The sequence below is a fragment of the Panthera leo genome, chromosome A2, assembly GCF_018350215.1.
Source record: "Panthera leo isolate Ple1 chromosome A2, P.leo_Ple1_pat1.1, whole genome shotgun sequence".
Classification (NCBI taxonomy): domain Eukaryota; kingdom Metazoa; phylum Chordata; class Mammalia; order Carnivora; family Felidae; genus Panthera; species Panthera leo.
Genome location: NC_056680.1, coordinates 53,151,290 through 53,172,670, shown reverse-complemented (window position 1 = coordinate 53,172,670; position 21,381 = coordinate 53,151,290). Strand labels below are relative to the sequence as shown.

At 44.0% G+C, this 21,381-nt stretch overlaps 2 protein-coding genes across 2 annotated transcripts in view; one reads left to right on the top strand and one right to left on the bottom strand.

Moving 5' to 3' along the window:
* Positions 1 to 21,381, bottom strand: part of SYN2 (synapsin II) — a 199,043-nt gene that overhangs the window by 23,346 nt on the left and 154,316 nt on the right. The window contains exons 5-9 of the mRNA XM_042911021.1: positions 19,351 to 19,440; positions 8,747 to 8,809; positions 8,225 to 8,367; positions 1,097 to 1,171; positions 530 to 632 (exon numbers count right to left, since the gene is read on the bottom strand). Of these exons, the coding sequence (XP_042766955.1) occupies positions 530 to 632; positions 1,097 to 1,171; positions 8,225 to 8,367; positions 8,747 to 8,809; positions 19,351 to 19,440 (474 nt within the window). The remainder of the gene's footprint in view (positions 1 to 529; positions 633 to 1,096; positions 1,172 to 8,224; positions 8,368 to 8,746; positions 8,810 to 19,350; positions 19,441 to 21,381) is intronic.
* Positions 11,597 to 17,445, top strand: TIMP4 (TIMP metallopeptidase inhibitor 4). The gene is made up of 5 exons (XM_042911034.1): positions 11,597 to 11,735; positions 12,920 to 13,017; positions 13,420 to 13,534; positions 16,152 to 16,276; positions 16,916 to 17,445. The coding sequence occupies exons 1-5, from the start codon at positions 11,597 to 11,599 to the stop codon at positions 17,111 to 17,113; spliced, it is 675 nt and encodes a 224-aa protein (XP_042766968.1). The 3' UTR covers positions 17,114 to 17,445.

Below are 21,381 nucleotides of genomic sequence, written 5' to 3'. Positions count from 1 at the left end.
AAAAGGGAGTCAGCAAAGTTGTGTTAGAGGACCAGACTGAATAAAGTATCTCTAAGCCTCAGAGAGATGCTAAGAAGAATCTCCTGCATCCAGGAGACCTAAGCTCTAGCCCAGATTGAGACACCAATTCACTCCATGGCCTTGAGCACACGCTCATGGCATTGGGCTTTAGTTTTCTCATCTACAAAATGAGACTGAACCGAATGATTCCCAAGTCCAGCTTTCTAAGACCAAGAATGGTAAATCACTACAGTGTTCCCAGAGGAACAGCATTAGACTAGAACTCCAGGAACCCAGACCTGGCATCTCTTACCCTTGATGTGGGTCAGCCGAGCTAGTTGCAAACAATAGCTTCCTACTGGTGAAGATGTTTTGCTATGCACAGCCATTGGACGTATTGAGTGGGAACCATCCCCTGGCCTCAGAGACTAAATGCGGTTTGGGCAGCCCACATAGTTCTCAAGCCAAGAGCGTGGCCTCCAGCTTTGGGGGGTGTCTCTTACTGAGATATTCCTTGGGCCAGACTTACCTCAAAAATGTAGTCTTTCCCATCTTTACCATGTACAGCTTTGACAGCACAGATATCCAGGCCACCAAACATCTCAGAGCAGGTATCCACCCACAGCTTGTACCTGGAGGTGATGGGAAGGTGTTCTGAGTCTGGGATGTTAGCTCATATCAAACCTGCTTGCTACTGCATGCTCTCCTTCCTGTCTCCAGCTCTCCCATTCCACCCTTCTCCTCCTTCCCTCCCTCTACCCCCATCAAGCACATTGCCTTCTGTAGAATGCCCTCTCACTTTGCTCTCCAGATCCCACCCATGTTTCCAGGCTCAAAGCAGGTCTCATATACTCTAGGTGGCCTTCCTTGGCTATTCCAGTACATAGTAACTGCTCCTTTCTTGGAGCTTCTACATAGTGTTCAGTCTTTATCTTCATAATTTAGCATATAACCCAGTCCTGCCTGATCTCATTACCTGGCTACTTGGGCCTTTGTGTTCTGTCCTGATTAGAGGCTCCCTTTGGGCAGGAGTCACTTCTTTCACCTCTTCATCTAGGGCAGTTGGGCTGGGGGGTGGACAACTTCTCTCACTCACCTTTCTGACATGGCAATCTGCTCCAGCATTGCAGAGCCAGTGTTTGTCTTCCAGTTCCCTGAGATCGACGTCCTCCTGTAACAAGGTCCCACCAGGATAGGACAGGCAGTGAGCCATACTAGCAAGATGGGGACATGAAACTTTCCAGAATTTTAGTTCACTGCTGCTTCCCCCACTTGCTTCTTGCCTCAGTAGCCAAGGCACCTTTCTGCTGAGCCTAGAAGCTGGCTACCTCTGCCAAACCCTGCCCTCAGTGTCCTCCTCCTCTCTATAGTCCAGCCCAGACTGCTGTGGCTCCAGGGAGGTTTCCCAGATCTTTTCCATCAGATGAACACTTATTTTCCCGAACCCCTAAAGGACGTTGCCTATACCTCACTTATAATCCTAGATCTACTTTTTACATTAGCTATTTGAGCTAAGTCTTATGTGTACAAGTCTATAAACCACTTGCAGCCTACCCACTTAGTATCTGGGCTGAGTTGGTATATACAGACTGAATTCTATTGATCTTGGGAACACTCTCAGGGTTCCGTGGCTTCCTTACTAGCTCACTTATTTATTCATTCAACAGTTAATTTCTGACAGTCTGCAGTATTAACAATGTGACTCTGGGCAAGTCAGTTAACTTCTTCAGGCTTAAGTTGCCTCATCCATCAAATGCAACTGATAGAATCAAGTCACCGACCTGTGACTTCTCTGCTGTGCCCTCTGCACCCTCTCCATCCATGAGCAGGTATTAGAGTCAACTAGTCTTGGACTAAATTGGAGGTAGATGACCTGGTTTCTGTTCTGGATTTGCTCTTAACTGGCTGGGTGACCATGGGCAAGTCACTTCACTTCTCTGAGCCTCTTATTCCTGTGTAAACACAGGTTTGTCATGAGGATCAATTGATACAGTTTTAAATGAATTGTAAAACACCAAAAATAGGCCTTCTTAATTATTAGTCCTCACTCATACAGAGTCAAGAGGAAGGGGATTGCCTAGGGGACAGAAAAGCCCTGCTCACACTACTGACAGAGCCATTCATGTGCTGCCCTTGTCACGTGATACCATTTGGAGACTGGATGCACGTGGCAGTCTCCACTCAGCAGTTCCCAGGAGTACCTTCTCCAGAGGTCTGGTCTCAGACACTGAGAAATCTAGACATATGGCTACTTTTCAGAGCCCTGAGGCAGCCTAGTTAGTTGACTGATATGGTAATACGAACCCCTCACATTTGTACGGTACTGACTACTTTCCAAGGCTCTTCCTCCACAACCCCCTCACCAGAGCCTCAGTGCAAACCCCTGTTGTGAGTAGGCTGACATCCTCAAACCAACTTTACAGACAAGGAGATTAAGACTCAGAAAGGTTAAATGACTTGCCGAAGGTTATGTATCTAGTGAAATTAGACATCAGATAAAAAATCTAAGACTCTTGATTCCCTCATTGTGTTGTGCTCCCCCCATACCCCACGGCCTAGTTCAGAAAAAAACAAACAACTAACAGCTGACTGACTTGCAAAATCTGAGTAGAGACACACATAATAAAATCATAATAAAATAAGATCATAATAAAAATAGCACTGTCTTCCTAACACTGGTGGTTTACGGGTGTGTCCCTGTGACCAGGCTGAGCTCCTCAAGGGCAGGGGCAAAGAATCACTCGCTTCCAGGTCCCCAGCACAGGGCCACGGTACAAATACTGTCCTGGAAACTGAGTAAGTAATAATGTCCCTTACACTTCACACCTTTCTCTAACAATGAGAATACAGGGCATAGATCCATACAGGCTACCTGGGACCTAGGGGAGTGTAAGGAGCACCCAGAAGCCACTCAGTGACAGCTCAACTACCTCTCAGGACTTGAAGGTCATCTGACCTCCACAGACAGATGCACATTATCACCTACTGAGAATAGAGAGGGAACAGCACCCTCTTTTCACCAAATATGGCTGTCTCTGGATCTCTAGGGTGAGAGCTAAGGGAGAAGGGAAGACTCTTAAACCTTATTGTGGCTATTACCAGGTCAATTCCTTCTGAAAGCAAGGGGATAGCTAAAAGCTTGGGGAAGAGGAGCTGCGAGAACCTGAATATTCACCTAAATCACTGCCCCTTGCAAATCAAAAAGTAAGTAAATGTTTTCTAAAGTTTCTTTGGTTGCCCATCCTTCATAAATATTAGAGGATTCTCTTTTCTTATGCTTCAATGAAAATGCTTTTGGAAACCTGAACCTTAAAAAAGTGGCAACTCCTTTTAAAGATCAAGGTACTCTTGCTCCACTGTCATAAACATTTTGTATTTATGTATTTACTTTTAAAAGTAAAGGATAGGAAATCTGCTTTCCTAGGTGCCTACACATATTGATTTTTCTGCTTCTTTTAGCTACTTTTTATAATGATCTTTTAAACGATCTTGTCTTACATTGTGTACAATTTTAAAACAACCCTAAATTCCTTTCTGAAGCAGTAAGATTTTAAATAAAAAATTATAAACTTTTAAAAAGCAGTAATCTAGTCCAAACAAGTAAAAATGATTCTGTGCTTCAGTCCTGTACAAGGGCTCTTCCCTGAGTACTTACTGGCTGCCTACTCTGTGCCTGCTGCTACACAAGCTGATGGGGTTGCAGAGATGGTTCCACTGTCCCTCCCCAGGGAGTTCAGAGGAGGGTGACAGGAATTCCTGTGTGTGAAGAGGGCTAAGCTAGAGGTGTGTGCAGAATTATGAGAAGAAGGGGGTGTAGGGAAGGGCTCCTAATTCCAGGGGTGGGGAGTACAAACACTGAAGGGAGATAATGATGGAAGAACAGTGGAAATGGCTGGGCGAGGGAAAGGGAAGCTGCTCAACCTTAAAGTCTGCTCAAGTGCTGAGCGGCAAAGTCAAATCCTGGTTATAATGTTCTTGTTTGTAAAGGAAATACTATGCTATATTTATTAAAAAGTGAGAGGCTAATATTTCCAAAATTGGAATTATAATAAGCTATTTGCATTCTTATGTATATTATAGAAGATCAGGTCATCCTGAAATCTTTTCTTTCTCTAAATTCAAATGGAGGAAACTTTTAACTTTCCATTCTGGCAAATGGACACAGTCATGTGGAGAAGTCATCTCTTCTCATAACCAATAAGCTTTTAATGCTCTGTAGTCTTTTCAGGGCTATATATTTTTATTAGGAGTGTCTTAACCTTTTCTGAGTTCTGGCAGCCTGGTGAAATCTATGGATTCCTTTCAATGTATAAAAAGGAATCCTTTATGTCTAAAGGAGCTAGAAAAGGAATAGCAAATAAAGCCTAAAAAAAGAGACAGAGAGAGCAGAAGAAGGGAAATAATAGAGATTAGGGCAGAAATAAATGATACAAAAACAAACAAAAAACAGATCAAATCAATGAAATTAAGAGTTGGTTCTTTGAAAGAATTAATATAATTGATAAACCCCTACCCAGACTTAAAAAGAAAAGAGAAAGCACCCAAATAAATAAAATCATGAATGAAGGAGGGAGAGATCACAACCAACACCACAAAAATACAATTATAAGAGAATATTATGAGAGGCGCCTGGGTGGCTCAATCGGTTAAGTGTCCAACTCTTGATTTTGGTTCAGGGTTCAAGCCCCGCATCAGACTCTGCGCTGAGAGCACAGAGCCTACTTTGGATCCTCTCTCTCCCTCTCTTTCTGCCCCTCCCCTGCTCATGCTCTCTCTCGCTCAAAATAAATAAACTTCAGGAAAAAAAAGTAGAATATTATGAAAAATTATATCCCAACAAACTGGGCAATCTGGAAGAAATGGAAAAATTCCTAGAAACATACAAACTATCAAAACTGAAACAGGAAGAAATAGAAAACTTTAACAGATTCATAATAAAGTTAATCAATAATCAAAAATCTCCTAAGAAACAAAAGTCCAGGGCCAGATGGCTTCCCAGAGGCATTCTACCAGACATTTAAAGAAGAGTTAATACCTAATCTTCTCAAACTATTCCAAAAAATAGAAATGGAAGGAAAACTTCCAAATTCATTCTATGAGGCCAGCATTACCTTGATTTCAAAACCAGACAAAGATCCCACTGAAAAGGAGAACTACAAGCCAATATCCCTGATGAATATGGATGCAACAATTCTCAAGAAGATACTAGCAAATCAAATCCAACAGTATCTTAAAAGAATTATTCACACAACCAAGTAGGATTTATCCCTGGGCTGTAGGGCTGGTTCAATATTCACAAATCAATCAATATGATATGCCACATCAATAAAAGAAAGGATAAGAACCATGTGATCTCTCAATAAATGCAGAAAAAGCACTTGAGAAAATACAGCATCCATTCTTGATTAAAAAAAAAAACCCTCAACAAAGTACCTCAACATCATAAAAGCCATATAAGAAAGACCTGCAGCTAATATCATCTCAATAGGGAAAAACTGAGAGCTTTTCCTCTATGGTCAGGAACAAGACAGGGATGTCCACTCTCACCATTATTATTTAACATAATACTGGAAGTCTTAGCCTCAGCAATCAGATAACAGAAAGAAATAATAGGCCTCCAAATTGGCAAGAAAGAAGTCAAACTTTCACTATTTGTAGATGACATGGTACTCTAGGTAGAAAACCTGACACAGTCCATGAAAAACTTGCTAGAACTAATACATGAATTCAGCAAAGTTGCAGAATATAAAGTCAATGTACAGAAACCTGTTGCATTTCTAAACACCAATAATGAAGTAGCAGAAAAAGAAATCAAGGAATTGATCATTGCATCAAAAACAATTATACACCTAGTAATAAACCTAACCAAAGAGGTAAAAGATCTGTACTCTGAAAACTATAGAACACTTACGAAAGAAATTGAAGGTGACAAAAAGAAATGGGAAAAAATTCCATGCTTATGGATTGGAAGAACAAACATTGTTAAAATGTCTATACTGCCCAAAGCAGTCTACACATTTAATGTAATCCCTATCAAAATACCACCAGCGTTTTTCACAGAATTAGAACGAACAGTCCTAAAATTTGTATGGAACAACAAAAGACCTCAAATAGCCAAAGCAATCCTGAAAAAGAAAAGCAAAGTTGAAGGCATCATGATTGTGGACTTTAAGCTATATTACAAAGCTGTAGTCATCAAGACAGTAAGTTACTGGCACAAAAACAGACACATAGATCAATGGAACAGAATAGAAAACCCAGAAATGGACCCACAGTTATATGGTTAACTAATCTTCAACAAAGCAGGAAAAAATATCCAATAGAAAAAAGACAGTGTCTTCAACAAAGGGTGTTGGGAAAAATGGATGGCGACATGTAAAAGAATGAAACTGGACCACTTTCTTACATCACACACAAAAATAAATTCAAAATGGATAAAAGATCTAAATCTGAGACAGGAAACCATCAAAATCCCAGAGGAGAACACAGGGAGCAACCTCTTTGACCTTGGCCAGGGCAACTTCTTACTAGACATGTCACCAGAGGCAAGGGAAACAAAAGCAAAAATGAACTTTTGGGACCGCATCAAAATAAAAAGCTTCTGCATGGCAAAGGAAAGAATCAACAACATTAAAAGGCAGGCTGTGGAATGAGAGAAGAAATTTGCAAATGACATATCTAATAAAGGGTTAGTATCCAAAATATATAAAGAACTTAACAAATTCAACATTCAAAAAGCAAATAATCCAATGAAGAAATGGGCAGAAGGCATTAATAGATACTTTTCTAAAGAAGACATCCAGATAGCTAATAGACACATGAAAAGATGCTCAACATCACTCACCATCAGGGAAATACAAATCAAAACCACGATGAGATACCACCTCACACCTGTCAGAATGGCTAAAATGAACAACACAAGGAACAACAAATGTTGGTAAAGATGCAGAGAAAGGGGAAGCCTCTTACATTGTTGGTGGGAATGAAAACTGATGAGGCCATTCTGGAAAAGAGTATGGAAGTTCTTCAAAAAGTTAAAGATAGAACTAACCTATGATCCAGCAACTGAACTTCTAGGTGTTTGCCCAAAGGATACAAAAATACAGATTTGAAGGGATACATGTACCCCAATGTTTATAGCAACATAAGAGCTCAAATGTCCATCGACTGATGAATAGATAAAGAAGATGTGGTATGTACACACACACACACACACACACACACACACACACACACACACACTGGAATATTACTCAGCCATCAAAAATAATGAAATCTCAGGGTGCCTGGGTAGCTCAGTTGGTTAAGGGTAAGTGTCTGACTTTGGCTCAGGTCATGATCTCACGGTCCATGAGTTCGAGCCCCACATCAGGCTCTGTGCCAATAGCTCAGAGTCTGGAGCCTGCTTCAGATTCTGTGTCTCCCTCTCTCTCTGCTCCTACCCCATTCACACTCTGTCTCTCTCTCAAAATTAAAATAAAAAAAGAAAAGAATGAAATCTTGCCATTTGCAATGACATGGATGGAGCTAGAGTGTATTATACTAAGAAATAAGTCAATTAGAGAAAGACAAATACCATATAATTTCACTCCTGTGTGAAATTTAGGAAACAACATAGATGAATATATGGGAAGGGAAAAAAAAAGAGAGAGGGAGGCAAACCATAAGACACTCTTAACAAAAAAGAACAAATTGAGGGTTGATGGAGGGAGTTGAGTAGTGGGAGATGGGCTATGTGGGTGATGGGTATTAAGGAGGGCACTTGTTATGATGAGTACTGGGTATTATATGTAAGTGATGAATCACTAAATTCTGCTCCTGAAACCAACATTATACTATATGTTAATGAACTAGAATGCAAACAAAAATCTAGGGGAAAAAACCCCAAAATCTCTGTGATTACCTTTAGTGACAAGGTCACATGTGCTGTTACTACTACTGTAGCCTGTTGTCTTGGTTTATAACTGAGGAGATGCCAAATTTCACTTAGAGGCTAGTGAAAATAAATATTAATTTTATTTCTCATCTTAGTTCATGGGCCCTCCTCTGACATGAAAGGAACTCAGGCTAGGAGTCCCTGGCTTGTATGGCACTCTCTTTCTGTTCTCTGCCTTTTGGGCCAGATGAGGTTAAACTGAGAGTTGACTGCTACCTGGAGCCTCAGATTTTCCACTGGGCTGAGGAGAAATTGAAGAGTATGTGCTGAGACCCCAACCCCACTCACATATAAGCCTTGTAGTTGTTGCCTATCTTCTGGACCCGGATGTCATACTTGGCATCAATGAAAGGCTCTGCTGTGGCATAGGTCTGGGTGAGAGCCACCACACTAGCAATGTCCTGGAAGTCGTAGTGGTTTTCCACTTTGACCTAATGTTGAAGCAAGGCAGAGAGGGAGAAAAGGAGACACACAAATGCAGATACTGAGAATCACAAGAACCCTGAGCTAAACCCATCAAGATGTTGCTCATCCAGATGCAAACCTGGATGCCACATCTCCAGAGGAAGCCCTTCCTCTCTAGCTTCCCCTCCTAGAACTCAGGACCCACACTTGCTACAAAGGGCCCAAGGCCCAAGCCTGTACTCTGTTTGTTGGAAAAGGTCTGTTTGGGTAACACTCATGCCTTCAGAGGGGCCAAATCACCTCCTTGGAAAGAATTCATAGAGAAAGGAGCCAGTCCATAACCAGGCTCTCTGAAAATTACCCTTCTTGGCCTCAACCCCAAAGTGCAGCAAACCCTGGCCTTACCTTGCCCATGCCTGAGTGAGCATGGCCAATCTTCACCACCACAGGGAATGTAGGCAGTGTCAGCTGAAAGCAGAGGAGAAAGGAATGAACTGGTCAGAGTGTGCCTCACTTTCTGTGGAATCTTACAAGTATTTTTCTTGGTAATACCCTTGGAAGGGCCCTTTAAAGTACCAGCCCAACCTACTTGGTTGACAAATTAAAAAACTGAGGCCCATAGAGTGACAGTGACTTGCCCCTCTCTGCCACTAAGTACTCTTTACATCTTTAAAATTCATTGCTTCAGCCTTCTCTGCATTAGACAAACTCTGGGCAGGACCTGTCCTTAGCCAAAGAGAAGTAAAAATAAATAAATAAATAAATAAATAAATAATCTTTGAAAGGGTGAATTTTGCTGTATGTAAGTTGTATTTTAATAAACCTGAATTTGAAAAGAAATGTACCAGGGCTACTGGGTGGCTCAGTTAGTTAAGCGTCCAACTCCAGCTCAGGCCATGGTCTCATGGTTCGTGAGTTCAACCCCTCATCAGTCTCTCTGCTGTCAGGACAGAGCCCACTTCGGATCATCTGTCCCCCTCTCTCTCTGCCCCTTCCCCAATTGCTCACTCTCTCTCTCAAAACTAAAAAAGTAAACATTAAAAAAAAAAGAAAGAAATGTATCTTTGTGGTTTTTTTAAAAAATTTTTTAATGTCTATTTATTCTTGAGAGAGAGAGAGAGAGCACTAGCAGGAGAGAGGCACAAAGAAAGGGAGACACAGAATCTGAAGCAGGCTCCAGGCTCCAAGCTATCAGCACAGAGCCCAACGTGGGGCTCTGACTCACTAACTGGGAGATCATGACCTGAGCTGACGGCTTAACCCTCTGAGCCACCCAGGTACCCCAAGAACAGTATCTTTGGAATCTTAATGCCCTTTTTGTCATGTACCTTTTAGTACCCTTCCCTCCCCCTTCAAACCTCCAGCTTTCCTATACTGAACCTGGCTTTTCTCCCTCTCTTTCACACTGTCTGCGCTGCTCACCAACACCCCAAACTCACTACCAAACACAGCTTAGTATGCTAAGGTCTCTTTCTGCCCAGTTTGGAGTTCGGAAGAGAGCTGACATAAGAATTCAACATGTTTATCTTTTGAAAGACATCCTTAAACTCTATCTTGAAGTAGCCATATTTTAACAGAGGGACAATAGAAACTTAAAAGGAGAACTACCCTCCAAAGGCAGGATTTCAAGTGGTTACAAAGTGAGGACGGAGGAAGTACCATGTTGGAGGGCTCCCTGCATATATCAGGAGACTTGCATTCTAGTCCTCTTTGCTACTAGCTTTCTGAAAGTCACTTTACCTCACTGAGACTCTGTCTTCACATCTGCCAAATGAAGAGACTGGAGTGGATGCTTTTTGGGGTCCGTCCAATAATAAATACGTCAGGCTCTATCTTGGTCTGGGTGTTATATGAAGAACCAACCTGGTCACCAGATCTCATCTTTCTCAGTCAGACTCAGCTCTCCTTCAATTTACTTCTTTTCAAACATCATTTCCACATCAAAATGAGAAGTCTTCAGAAAAAATTAAAGTTGACTCTGATGAAAAGTCAGATTCCCATGGGAATCCTAAGTGTGACCAGATACTGGGAGTACCGGATCTGAGGATTTCAGGGTTCCTGGATGAGGCCGGTTGAAGCTGGGGCAAAAGGGCCTTGGAAAGATGTAGTTCAAGCCAATTTTATGGAGAAGAAAGTGAGGCGCAGAGAGGCAAAGGCTGCAAAGCTACCTTGTGACACAATCGGAACCCAGCCTCCTACCTTCTAGTCCAGCGCTGTGTGGAAACATCCTGCAATAATCTCATGTATCTCTTTCTATTTGGAGACTTGGAGCATTGTGCTCTGTCAAACATAGAGGGCATGGTTCTGGTTGAAGTGACCCCATGTACCTTGCTTCTTTGTTTTCTAAGCTGCTCCACCTTCTATGACAAGACACAGTCTCTCCAGCGAGTAATGACAGAATATAGCAATCAGCGTGGCCTACGGTCTGGAGAGGACTTTGAGGTCCCAGGTTTGCCCTGAGTGTTGGGATACCCTGCGCTTTGAGCCCCCACCAAGAGCACTGTCCTCAGCCATCTGCAGAGTCTGAGGCTCTGGACATGGGAAAAGGTTTCTAAAAGCACTGGCTGCTTTCTCTGACATCTCGCCCCACCCCCCAGCCGACAGAGCCAAGACACACACACACACCCCAACTTTCTCTGTCCTATTCCATTACTGTTTGCTGTTGCTTTGGAGCCTCATAAATAGGGCATTGAAAACACTTCCTGCAGCTGAAAGAAGCCCTGAGTAGCTTGTCTCATTCCCAGTGTGCAGCTCAGCAAGGGGTCCGTCCTCTCTGTCACTGTCTCTTTTGCCTGTTGTAATTCCGTCTGCCTCTCTCTGACTCTGCCTGTCTCACTTTCTGTTTGTGCTCTCCTCACCCTTATTCCTTCAGCTTGAATCACAGCCCCTCTGTCTTTCTGCCCTCATGCATTTGTCTTTGTTGAGCTTTCTGTCTTTCTGCCTTGACACCATCCCCTTTCCCAGTGCCTTCCCTCTACTTCTATAAGGCTTAATTGCTTAGGCAGGGAAATAGAGGCTAAGGGCCTCTCTCCTGGCTTCCCTCTTCATCTTACTGAGCCTGCCAGTCAGGAGGGCTGCGGGTCCTGCAGCCGTGGGTGGCCTACAGCCAAAGGAGGGAGGAGCCCATCCGGGCGGGATTGGCCCTAGGTCCACCTCAAAAAGCCTGGGGCAAGGGGCGCGACGCGTTCTGGATGAACCCTGGAGGGCCTGTTTGGTCCGACAGACCCCACAGGCTCAGCAGGGATTTGCGGTGTCATGCCCCGGAGCCCCCGGACCGCGCCGAGCTGGGCGCTGTTGCTGCGGCTGCTGGCACTGCTGCGGCCGCCAGGGATGAGCGAGGCGTGCAGCTGCGCCCCTGCGCACCCCCAGCAGCACGTCTGCCACTCAGCGCTCGGTGAGTCCCCGGAGGCCTGTGAGGTCCACAGCGGGGGGTGGTTGTGTGGGGTTGGTATGGGGCCAAGCTGCAAACCTGTAGTCTGCAGGGAGAGGGAGGAGATCAAATACTGCACCAGTTGCCTCCCATTGGGGCTGATGGGTGGGGCAGGGCCGGTGCCATAGCAACCTTGCAAGTTGCAAGGAAATGAAAGACAGTCTAAGGGACCCCTATAGCGACCCCCTCACCCCTGCCTACTGAAATTATGGAGTGTCGTTGAAGAACAATGACAAGAGATATTCAGTGATTATTCTGAACTACTGGATGCGGGTAAGGGGAGCCAGGAGCCAGGGGATTGGGCTTTCATTATAAACATCCACTGTTTCCAAGCCTATAACTGATGTTGTCTCCATGCCGCCCCCCAAACCCCAAGACACACCTTTTGCCCTTTTTCTCTTTCCTCTGCCTGGAATGCCCTTCCCCCACACCCTTAAATTCCCGGCAAACTCCCATTTATCCTTCAAGTTCTTACTCAGGTATCTCTCCTCTGAAGACTTTTGGACTCCTTGGTGCTACCACAGTATCTCTTACATTTTTGTGTTCCCACCATGCTGTGCTGTTGTTCTTTGTAAGTGTTCTATACTAGACCAAGAGTCCTGCAGGATAGGTGATGCTTAATCATGTTTACAGACCTAGTACCTAGCGTTGGGCCAGGCACAGAGGAAGAACTTTACAGCCAGTTTTTGATTAATGCCCACATGGCAAGAGACAAACTGTGCAGGGTCAGAACATATTTATTAATTCAATAAACATTTACTAATGTCAGCTCTGGGTGGGCTCTGTTGAGGCCTCAGGCTACATAGGTAGAAGACTGCAAACTCAAGGGGCATCTCCTCCCTCCTCTACCCTGGCGCCTACCTCCAACCCACTGCAATCTGGGCTATGGAAAACTAGACTCTCAAAACTAGCAGGTAAACTCTAAAGATTGTAGGACCCAGCAGGCCTGAGGGTTTGGAACTTTCAGTAACTGCAGAGGAATTGTTTTTGGGCCCCCACTCTTACACAAAATGGTCCCCCTCACAACCCAATGAGACCTAAACCCAGAATTCCCTTATAAAATTCTCCAGGGGCCTCAGGTCATTCAGATACCAGGTGGACTGCTCCCACAGGTTGCTGAAGGTCCCCTCTCTTCTCTTTTTATGCAGCCATACGGGCCAAAATCTCCAGTGAGAAGGTAGTTCCTGCCAGTGCAGACCCCACTGACACTCAAAAAATGATCCGGTATGAAATCAAACAGATAAAGGTACATGGGGACAGGACAGGGCATTAACCTCCTTGGGCTGCTGGGAGGAGTGGGGTCTGTCTACTGGGAGTTGGGCTGGTAGGTCAGGCGACTGGCTCATTGATCCTGGGGTATTGATGCTGGAGTGGAAGTGGTTGATGTGTTGGGAGCAGGTCCCACAGACCCTCAGTGTCCATCTAGTCCTACAGCTGTCTATCCTGGAGGTATTCTCACTGGAATAAACCAAGGTTTAGATTTTTCTTAAGAGAGAAGCTGGGCTACCAAATTCTGAACTAGACTTTTGCCTAATGTTTTTAGATTGAGAAATGAGAGGTTTTTCCTGTTAAGATATAAAGTATACTCCCTGACCCAATACTGCTTTTTTTTTTTTTTTTTTTTTTTTTTTTGGTAATTGCCTTTCAGATGTTTAAAGGGTTTGAGAAAGTCAAGGATGTTCAGTATATCTATACACCTTTTGATTCCTCTCTCTGTGGTGTAAAACTAGAAGCTAACAGCCAGAAGCAATATCTCTTGACTGGTAAGTTAAAGACCAACAAGCAACCCTAACAGTCTCTGTCCTAAGGAAGACAGCCAAGGAAGAGTCAGGGCTGTCCTTGGGCAGCAAGCTGAGCCAGGTGGCCTTTTCTTGGGCATAAAACAGAGTTGTGTTACTAAGAGGCAGCCTCGGAGTTGGGAGGAGCCGTGTTAACCTTCCTTTCAATGCAAGAGTCTTCACTACACTGATCTTGGCTACTGCTTCACTATTTTAAGGACAGACTGCTCTCCCAGCCTAGGGCAGCTGGTTCTATTTTTAAGCAGTTTTAATTGGTATAAGGTTTTTGACACCTTGAGCCAAAAATCTGCCTCTTTGAAACTGCCCTTTGTGGGTTCAGCTATGCCCTCTGCTCTATGATGATCCTTTAGAGGCCGGAGGACCATGGATACAAATACTCTAGCTCCAGGCTTCCTGGCTGTGGTTCCAAGACCCCTTCCTATGCTGGACACCTTCTCAAATGGGATATAGCCTGTCCCTCCCCTAGCACAGGACCGTAAACTGGACACTGCACTACAGGTGATGTCTTGGTTTCACAGAGTAAACGAGGATTGTGCCTGTGCAACCTCACCCCCCAACACACATATGACAGTTATTACAGTAACTTTATATAGCCACATTGGGTCATGCTCTTGGCTCAAAATGTGCCTCTGTGGCTAACTCACATCACAGGCCATATTCTAGGGGTACAGTAAATCACAGGTCTTAACAGGAGCCTTGAATCTAACATGGTTATGAACTCTATGAACTCGGGCCCAGGCAGGTCTCCATATCCAATTGGTTGGGACATAACAGTCAAGGTACCACTCAAGAATATGACTCCATAAGTGAATGAATGCAATATTAAATTATGCTGTGAGTTCAAGGAAAATAGGTATTTGTGTGGTTGCAAACAATTAGGGAAGCTAATTGTTGGTGGGACCTAACTTTCCCCTAAAGGATGAAAAATATTTGAAAAGAAGGCAAGGAAAAGAAAAACACAGCAGTTGGGGAGAACAGGAGGACTTTACATTATCTGTCCATCCATTCAGCAATAATGACCACCTACTCGCTGCCAGGCCTTGGGCAGGAGGGTCAAGACTCAGTGATAGGTCACAGTCCCCAAAGAGTTCACAGTCCAGGCTTGGCTCTTGAGAAGTCATAGCCTCTGGAGGCCACACTGGTAGGGGCTCCCCAGATCTAAGGATGTGGAATTGTGTTAATCTGGGGGCCTCTGGATGGGAGAGACAGAGGCAAGGCATGCCACTGAGCCCTTTAGGTCCCAGGACTAGCAGATGAGGCCACCTCATTTCTTCCATGTGCCCTGCCTCTGCCAGGCACTGTGGTGCATCAAGGGGAGGAGACGTGCCCTCTTCTCTCAAAAATGTCAGGTCTAACTGAGAGTGGGGATAAAAAAACCCACAAGTCTGCTGAAGAATCATCAGTGGTACCTAAGCTCTTCAGGAGAAAGCACAAGCTCTTTTGCCTAATGTTGAAAGCCCTTATGATCAGAACACGCCCACCTCTCCAGCTTTGTCACCTGCCGTGTGTGAGTGACAGTTCCCAGACCCTCATTTCCCCCCAGAGCTGAACTAAACTACTTGCAGTTGCAGAAGGTGTTCTTCTGGGCTGCACCCTGCCACCCTGCACAGTGTAGTCCCAATGTCCAGAAGTCCTTTCCCTTATGTGTCTTGCAAGTGAACTTCTATCCATCCCTTCAAGGCCCCACAGAAGCATCATCTCCTCTGAGACACCTTCCTTGTCCCCATCTCCTTCCACAGACAGAGATAATTATGCTTTGTTTCATTCTTGTACTGTATCTTGTATATAATCACACAGCAGTGTAATTTTTACCTACTTATCTGTCTGCCCTACTGCTTATTAAGCTCCTTGGGGGCAGAGATTCTGTCATATTTATTTCTGTATTTCTAGTACCACGTCATAGTAGTTGCTCAGTGAGTAAATGAATGACTGAAGTTCTAAGAGAGGTGTGAGCGAGCGTGGCCAGAGATGGCTGGGAGGATGAGGTGGTACTGAAAACAGTCTTTGGAAGATAGGAAAAAGTTTGATAAGTAAAGAGGGGGAATTTTCCTATGGGGAAGGAGAAAGACTCACCAAGAAAAGTTTCAACAGGGCAGGAGATTAGGTTGTGTAGTTATAGGAAGGGTTGGAAAGAGGAAGGGACCTATTATTTATGGAACCTTCTGTGGACCCAAGCTGTGCTGGGAACTTTACAGATATTCTCTCATTTAATCTTGACAACAAATTATTACTTTCATGTTCCAGCTGAGAAGTTATATGACTTTCTTAAGGTCATAGCTCTAAATGAGAGAAAAGAAGGGGGTTACATCAAGAGTCTGAACTTAAAGCCCATGTTTTTCTCTCTGTACCATGCTAAGGAAAAAGTCTTCATCCCACAACTCTCTCTCATACAAACATAGTCTGCTAATATCTTCGATGTAAAAATTATAGAGTTTTTTTTGGTTCTTTCATTGAGTCCCAAGTCAACACTGCCATCAAAAAGCCATTGAAGAGTCTGCAATGACAGTATCTTTGAGGACCTGGGCTCCTGGTCTCCATGAATAGATTCCTCATGCTAGGTTTTCCTCCATTCCCCTTGAAGGTCAGATCCTCAGTGATGGAAAAGTCTTCATCCATCTGTGTAACTACATCGAACCTTGGGAGAACCTGTCCTTTTTGCAGAGAGAAAGTCTGAATCACCACTACCATCTGAACTGTGGCTGCCAAGTAAGGGAATGTCCATTTCCAAGGTCTTTCGGGGACGGGGAGTGGTCTGAGCCTTGCAGTCTCACTCTTCATGTATTCCTTCCTTTGTGTATGCATTTATTCACTTACCATACTATATTTGAAATCTGCCATGGATCAGTCACTGTATGAAGTTGGGGATGGGAAAGCAAGATGGTCCATAGTCCATGATCTCAAAGTACTTACATTTTGGCTAGGAAGGTAGCCATCATATAAAGTTTGAGATAATATAGCTATCATTTAATGAAAGTCTACTTTGGCCAGGCCTTATAATAGTCTATTTATTTAAAATGTTCAATTTAGTCTTTATAACAAATTTATGAAGAATTAAGATTTCCATTTTAAGGTGAAGAAATTAATGCTTTAAGAAGTGAAGTGATTTGCTCAAGGTCAGTGGTAAAGACTGTTAGGCCTGTCTGACTCCAGAAACATCATTAGACAGGCAATGCTATATATTAGGAGCATAAGGGATGGGGAGCTCAGGAGGAAGTCTGGGGACTAGGAAAAGCTTTGTAAGTCAGGGGCATTTAAGCTGGGTTGTACAGATAATGTAGGAGTCTGAAAGGCAATAATGGAAAAAGGACGCTCTACTCACATTGATGTTATGTGGTATGACCCTAGATTACCACCTGCTATACAGTGCCCTGTACCATCTCCGCCCCCAATGAGTGCCTCTGGACAGACTGGCTGTTGGAACGGAAGCTCTATGGGTACCAGGCCCAGCATTATATCTGCATGAAGCATGTCGATGGCACCTGCAGCTGGTACCAGGGCCGCCTGCCCCTCAGGAAGGAGTTTGTTGACATCATCCAGCCCTAGTATGGGCCAATGACCACCACTTTCCTTCAAGAGTCCTGAAGCCTAAGCCAGTTCTCCTTCCCTGTGGAGCTCTGGCCGTCACCACCTGTTTCATCACTGCCAGCCAATGGGAAGTACCAAGTAGATGATCTGGCTAGTGTTAGGGCAGGGATGGGGCTTGTTACAACTTGTATCCAAATACCATCCCAGAACCTGTCAAAGGCCAGGAAAAGTCACTTGACTTTTCTAGCCTGCCTTTAGCCCATCTCCCCTGCTTCCCAAACCCTTTCAGTCTAGCTAAGCCCTGCTACTGAAGTTTTGATTCTGGCTTAGTTTATTTTCTATAGCCAGAACTATTCACTTTTCTCCCTGGGAGAATGTGTTTTCTCTTACTGTAACTGATCTGATAAGGGAGAAATGGTGATTATTATACATATGAGATGATGTGGCCTTGTGATGTACAATACCAGAAGGTGGGCTGACAGAATCAGAAACAAGCTGATTTGGAGGAGTGAAAAGAACAATACACTATGGCTGTATGTCCTCTACTCATGTCCCACTCATCCTAATCCTCTCATATACTTTCATCTGTTTGGGGGAGAGACTTGAGGGGTACAGAGTCATTCAGGGGGAGACCTGCAGTGGCCTAACCTTCCCCCACATGCTGTAATTCCCCTCTACGTCATTCCTGGCAGAGGATCTGGCCCAGTTAGCATACCTCTGTGGACAAGAATAGACTTAGGTATTACCTCTCCAGGTTAATTATCCTTAATGCCTTCAACTGATGTGCATAAAGCTTCTCCTGTTTCTTTTAGAAAGTCCTTCTCTACTCAATTACTAATGTTTTCATTCCTAATTCAGAATTTTTTTAAGCCAAAAAAAAAAAAAAAAAGCCTTTCTCTTGTAGAGATGAAATTCCCCTTTAGCTCTTAACACCTCAGAGAGATCTTAGGAGGTCCTCTCTTGAGGGAAAATTTCAGGATAGAGGACAGGAGAGAAATAACACAAGGGCCCTTGGGGGAAAAAGATGGTAGATGGGGAACATACTTTGCAACTCTTACAACTGTTTTCAGTGGTCAGCCCTGCTAGGCGTTATGGCAGGAAAAAGCCAGCTTTGTTCCCTATCTGCTCCTCAGCTCAGTCCCCTCACCACTGTGTATTAGAGTCCCTGAGAACTCCAAGGCACAGACCCCTTAGGGTTCCTTAGACTGTGCAAGGCTTCCTGGCTTGCCCTGAAAGGGAAAGCCCTTATGCTCATCTCAAGAATTTATTAAGGATGAGGGCTTAAAGTTCCAGAGCCTTGCCCTGGCAAAAATGAAGGCGGTAGTTCTTTTCAAGGCTCAAGGATGCTATTCATCTTTTATGTGTGGTTTGGCCCATGCACAATATGCCAGATAATTCACAGAAATGGTTCAAATGGAGATCCCTTTTGGAGTAGGGAGTGGGAGGGGAAATAAACATGATCTCTGTCCCAGAGTACAATATTGGAATGCTATGGCAGTAAGTCTTCATTGGTAGGTTAAGCAGGATCACCAACAGACCATGCAACCCTGGGGCAGAGGATGTGGGGACAGAGAGAAAGAAGGGAGTTAAACTGGAGCTAGAAGTTGTCATGAAGGACAAACATTAGCAATAGCCTCTGTCCCAGCCAACCAAACCATCTCTCTGCTCCTTCTGATATCCTAGTATGGCCTCAGAGAAGGCATAGTGTTAATCCAGTCTGACTGTAATCTTGAGGAAGCCAAGGGAAGGGCCTGGTGAAAAATAATAGTAACAATACCTTACATCTGAGGAGTGCTTCACACTTTTCCAGAAGGCTATTACTTAAAGAATTTCATTCACATTTTGTAAGTACTATATTAGATATCCTGGTCAGGAATAATATGTGCATTTAACATTCCGAGTGGGAAACTGACATACAGGGAATCTAACTAATCCAGTGACCTGTGGCAGGGCCAGAGCTAGAACCCAAAACAGTGGGATCTTCTGATTGCTGATCCATAGGTTTGTTACTTTCTCAGCTTGATAAAATGCCCTTGTTTCTGCTCTTCACTATTCGGTCTCCAATAACCCCTTGGAGACAAGGGGTTATCAGCTAAAATTCAGCTGCTCTAGCCCCACAAAGCAGGTCCACAGTTCAACCCCAACAGAGTGTCTTTCGAAAATGCCGAGGCCCTTTTTTGAGCCCCATAATCACCATGAGGCTAAGCTCAGAATGTAAACAGCAGAGGGACTAGAGTCCCCACTCAATCACCTACCATCTCTTTATGGTTGGGGTAGTATGTCTGCTCAATGAGTGGGAACTTTTCTCCTCCCAATGTCTTGTAGATGGCGACCAGCTGGGCAAACTGCAAAAGAGAAGCAAATGTTTCAGATTATCTAGACAACTGGAATAGACAAACATCAATCTATATAATAAACATTTATTGAGTATTTGCTCTGTTGGGGGCTTTGTGCAAAACACTCTGAGGATATAAAAGAGGTGCACAATTCTTATTTTTAGGGAACATATGCATTAGTTGGGGAAGGGAGAGAGAATGAAGTAACATTCATTACTGAATGAATTTTATAATTATACAATTTTAATAATATTCAGTCCTCATACCAAATTGATGAACTAGGTATTTTATCCTCTTCATTTTACGTATGAGGCTCAGAGAAAGTAGAAAAGTTGCCTAAAGTCACAGAGCTGCAAAGAGATGAAGCTGGGATTGAAATTTGGGTCTCTAACTCTAAACACTCCAGAGATGGCAAGTGATAAAGCTGGATAGGTAACATGGGGCCAAGTCTTGAAAGTTCAAATGCTAGGAAAGGAATGGTAGCTTTTTTCTGCAGGCAGTATGGAGTCATAAGAATTTAAGCAGCAGGTTATGAATAAAGCTGCTCTTTAGGAAGATTTTGATGCTCATGGTATGCAGGATAGACAGACCCAGTCTCTCCAGGACTTCCTATTCATCTAAGAACTCAACTCACTGGACCCTTTACCTATGAGAAACCAGAATAACTCTATGAAGAAGAGGTGAGATACACATACTTACAATGTGAGGGTTGAAAAGCCTTTGGCAAACATCTAGCACCTCCTGGAACACCTTGCTCCCACAGTTTATAAGGAAGAAACTGAAGCCCAGTGAGGTCACTTGCCCAAAGTCACATAATACTTAAGCTGGATTCATAACCAAGGCTCCTTTATTCCTAATATATAACTCTTCCTACTCTTTCACGTAGCTACCTTTTAGACTCTGCAAAGACCATGCTCTTCCCACAGGAAACACACAGGACTTTTCTGCTCCATCCATTCATACACCCTACCCACACACCTATCCCCAGTGCACTGGCAGTAGGGGTAATGAGGGAATGAGGGGAGGAGTAAAAGCTCAGAACAGGGTTTTTAGAAAACTGGAGTCTTCTGGTTCTTGTTCTGCCTTGAACTTGCTGGGTGCCCTTGAACAAATAATTTCTCCTTTCCAGGCCTCATTTTCTTCATATATAAAATGAAAGGAATGAATTTGATCAGTTCTTCAAACTTTTTACCATAAAGGAATATCATTTTATTATATTTCCTCCCAAACTCCATCATCAAACTGCAGTTTAAGTGATCATATGTTGTGGTCCTTTTGTTGGCAAAGACAGAATTTTCCTATTATTTTTGAAATGCTGGAAAATGTTGGAATTTCTGGGTCATTCCCCTTTGTGACACGGCTAGTGACTCTGGATCTTGAAGTCCTCCAGGACTGAAACTATGAGTCAGGGACTCTCAGGCCCCCAAGATTTTATTATTGAAAGACACTTTACAGAGTCTCTGGACCAGACATCTCATTTTACACATGAAGAGACTGAGGCTAGAGAAGCAAAGGAAAGCATAGGCCCCCAGATGATACCTGGAGTTGGGACAGCACCCAGGTAGGTCTCTTCCTGCCCACTGCATACTCCACTGTATACCCTGCTGTCCTTGCCATTCTTTGGTTTGTCGACTTGCTTTGACTGTCAAGACCAACCCCTCAGACTTTTCCTGCCTTCTCTGATTCTCTCCATCACCCCATCTGACCTTTAAGTCCTGTCTACCCACCTTGGCCAGGCTGGACTCCTGTTCTGCCTCTGGATACCTTCCTGAGCTCCCAACGCTCTCCAGCATCGCCAGCAAACTGATGCCAGCTCTGCCTAACAACCTCTGTCCTGCTGCAGCCCACGCATTGGCATGGCACCAAGGCATGTGGGGTTTTATCTTTCCAGCATGTGGGAGAGTTACACAGACACCACAGCGATGCCAGGAAGGCCCACGGCGGAATCCC

Excerpts from the sequence above, each read along its gene's own strand:
- TIMP4 (XM_042911034.1), top strand. The coding sequence starts at position 11,597 with ATGCCCCGGAGCCCCCGGACCGCGCCGAGCTGGGCGCTGTTGCTGCGG. Across the intron at positions 13,018-13,419 it reads ATGAAATCAAACAGATAAAG|ATGTTTAAAGGGTTTGAGAA; the intron begins GTACATGGGGAC and ends ATTGCCTTTCAG. Across the intron at positions 16,277-16,915 it reads ATCTGAACTGTGGCTGCCAA|ATTACCACCTGCTATACAGT; the intron begins GTAAGGGAATGT and ends GTATGACCCTAG.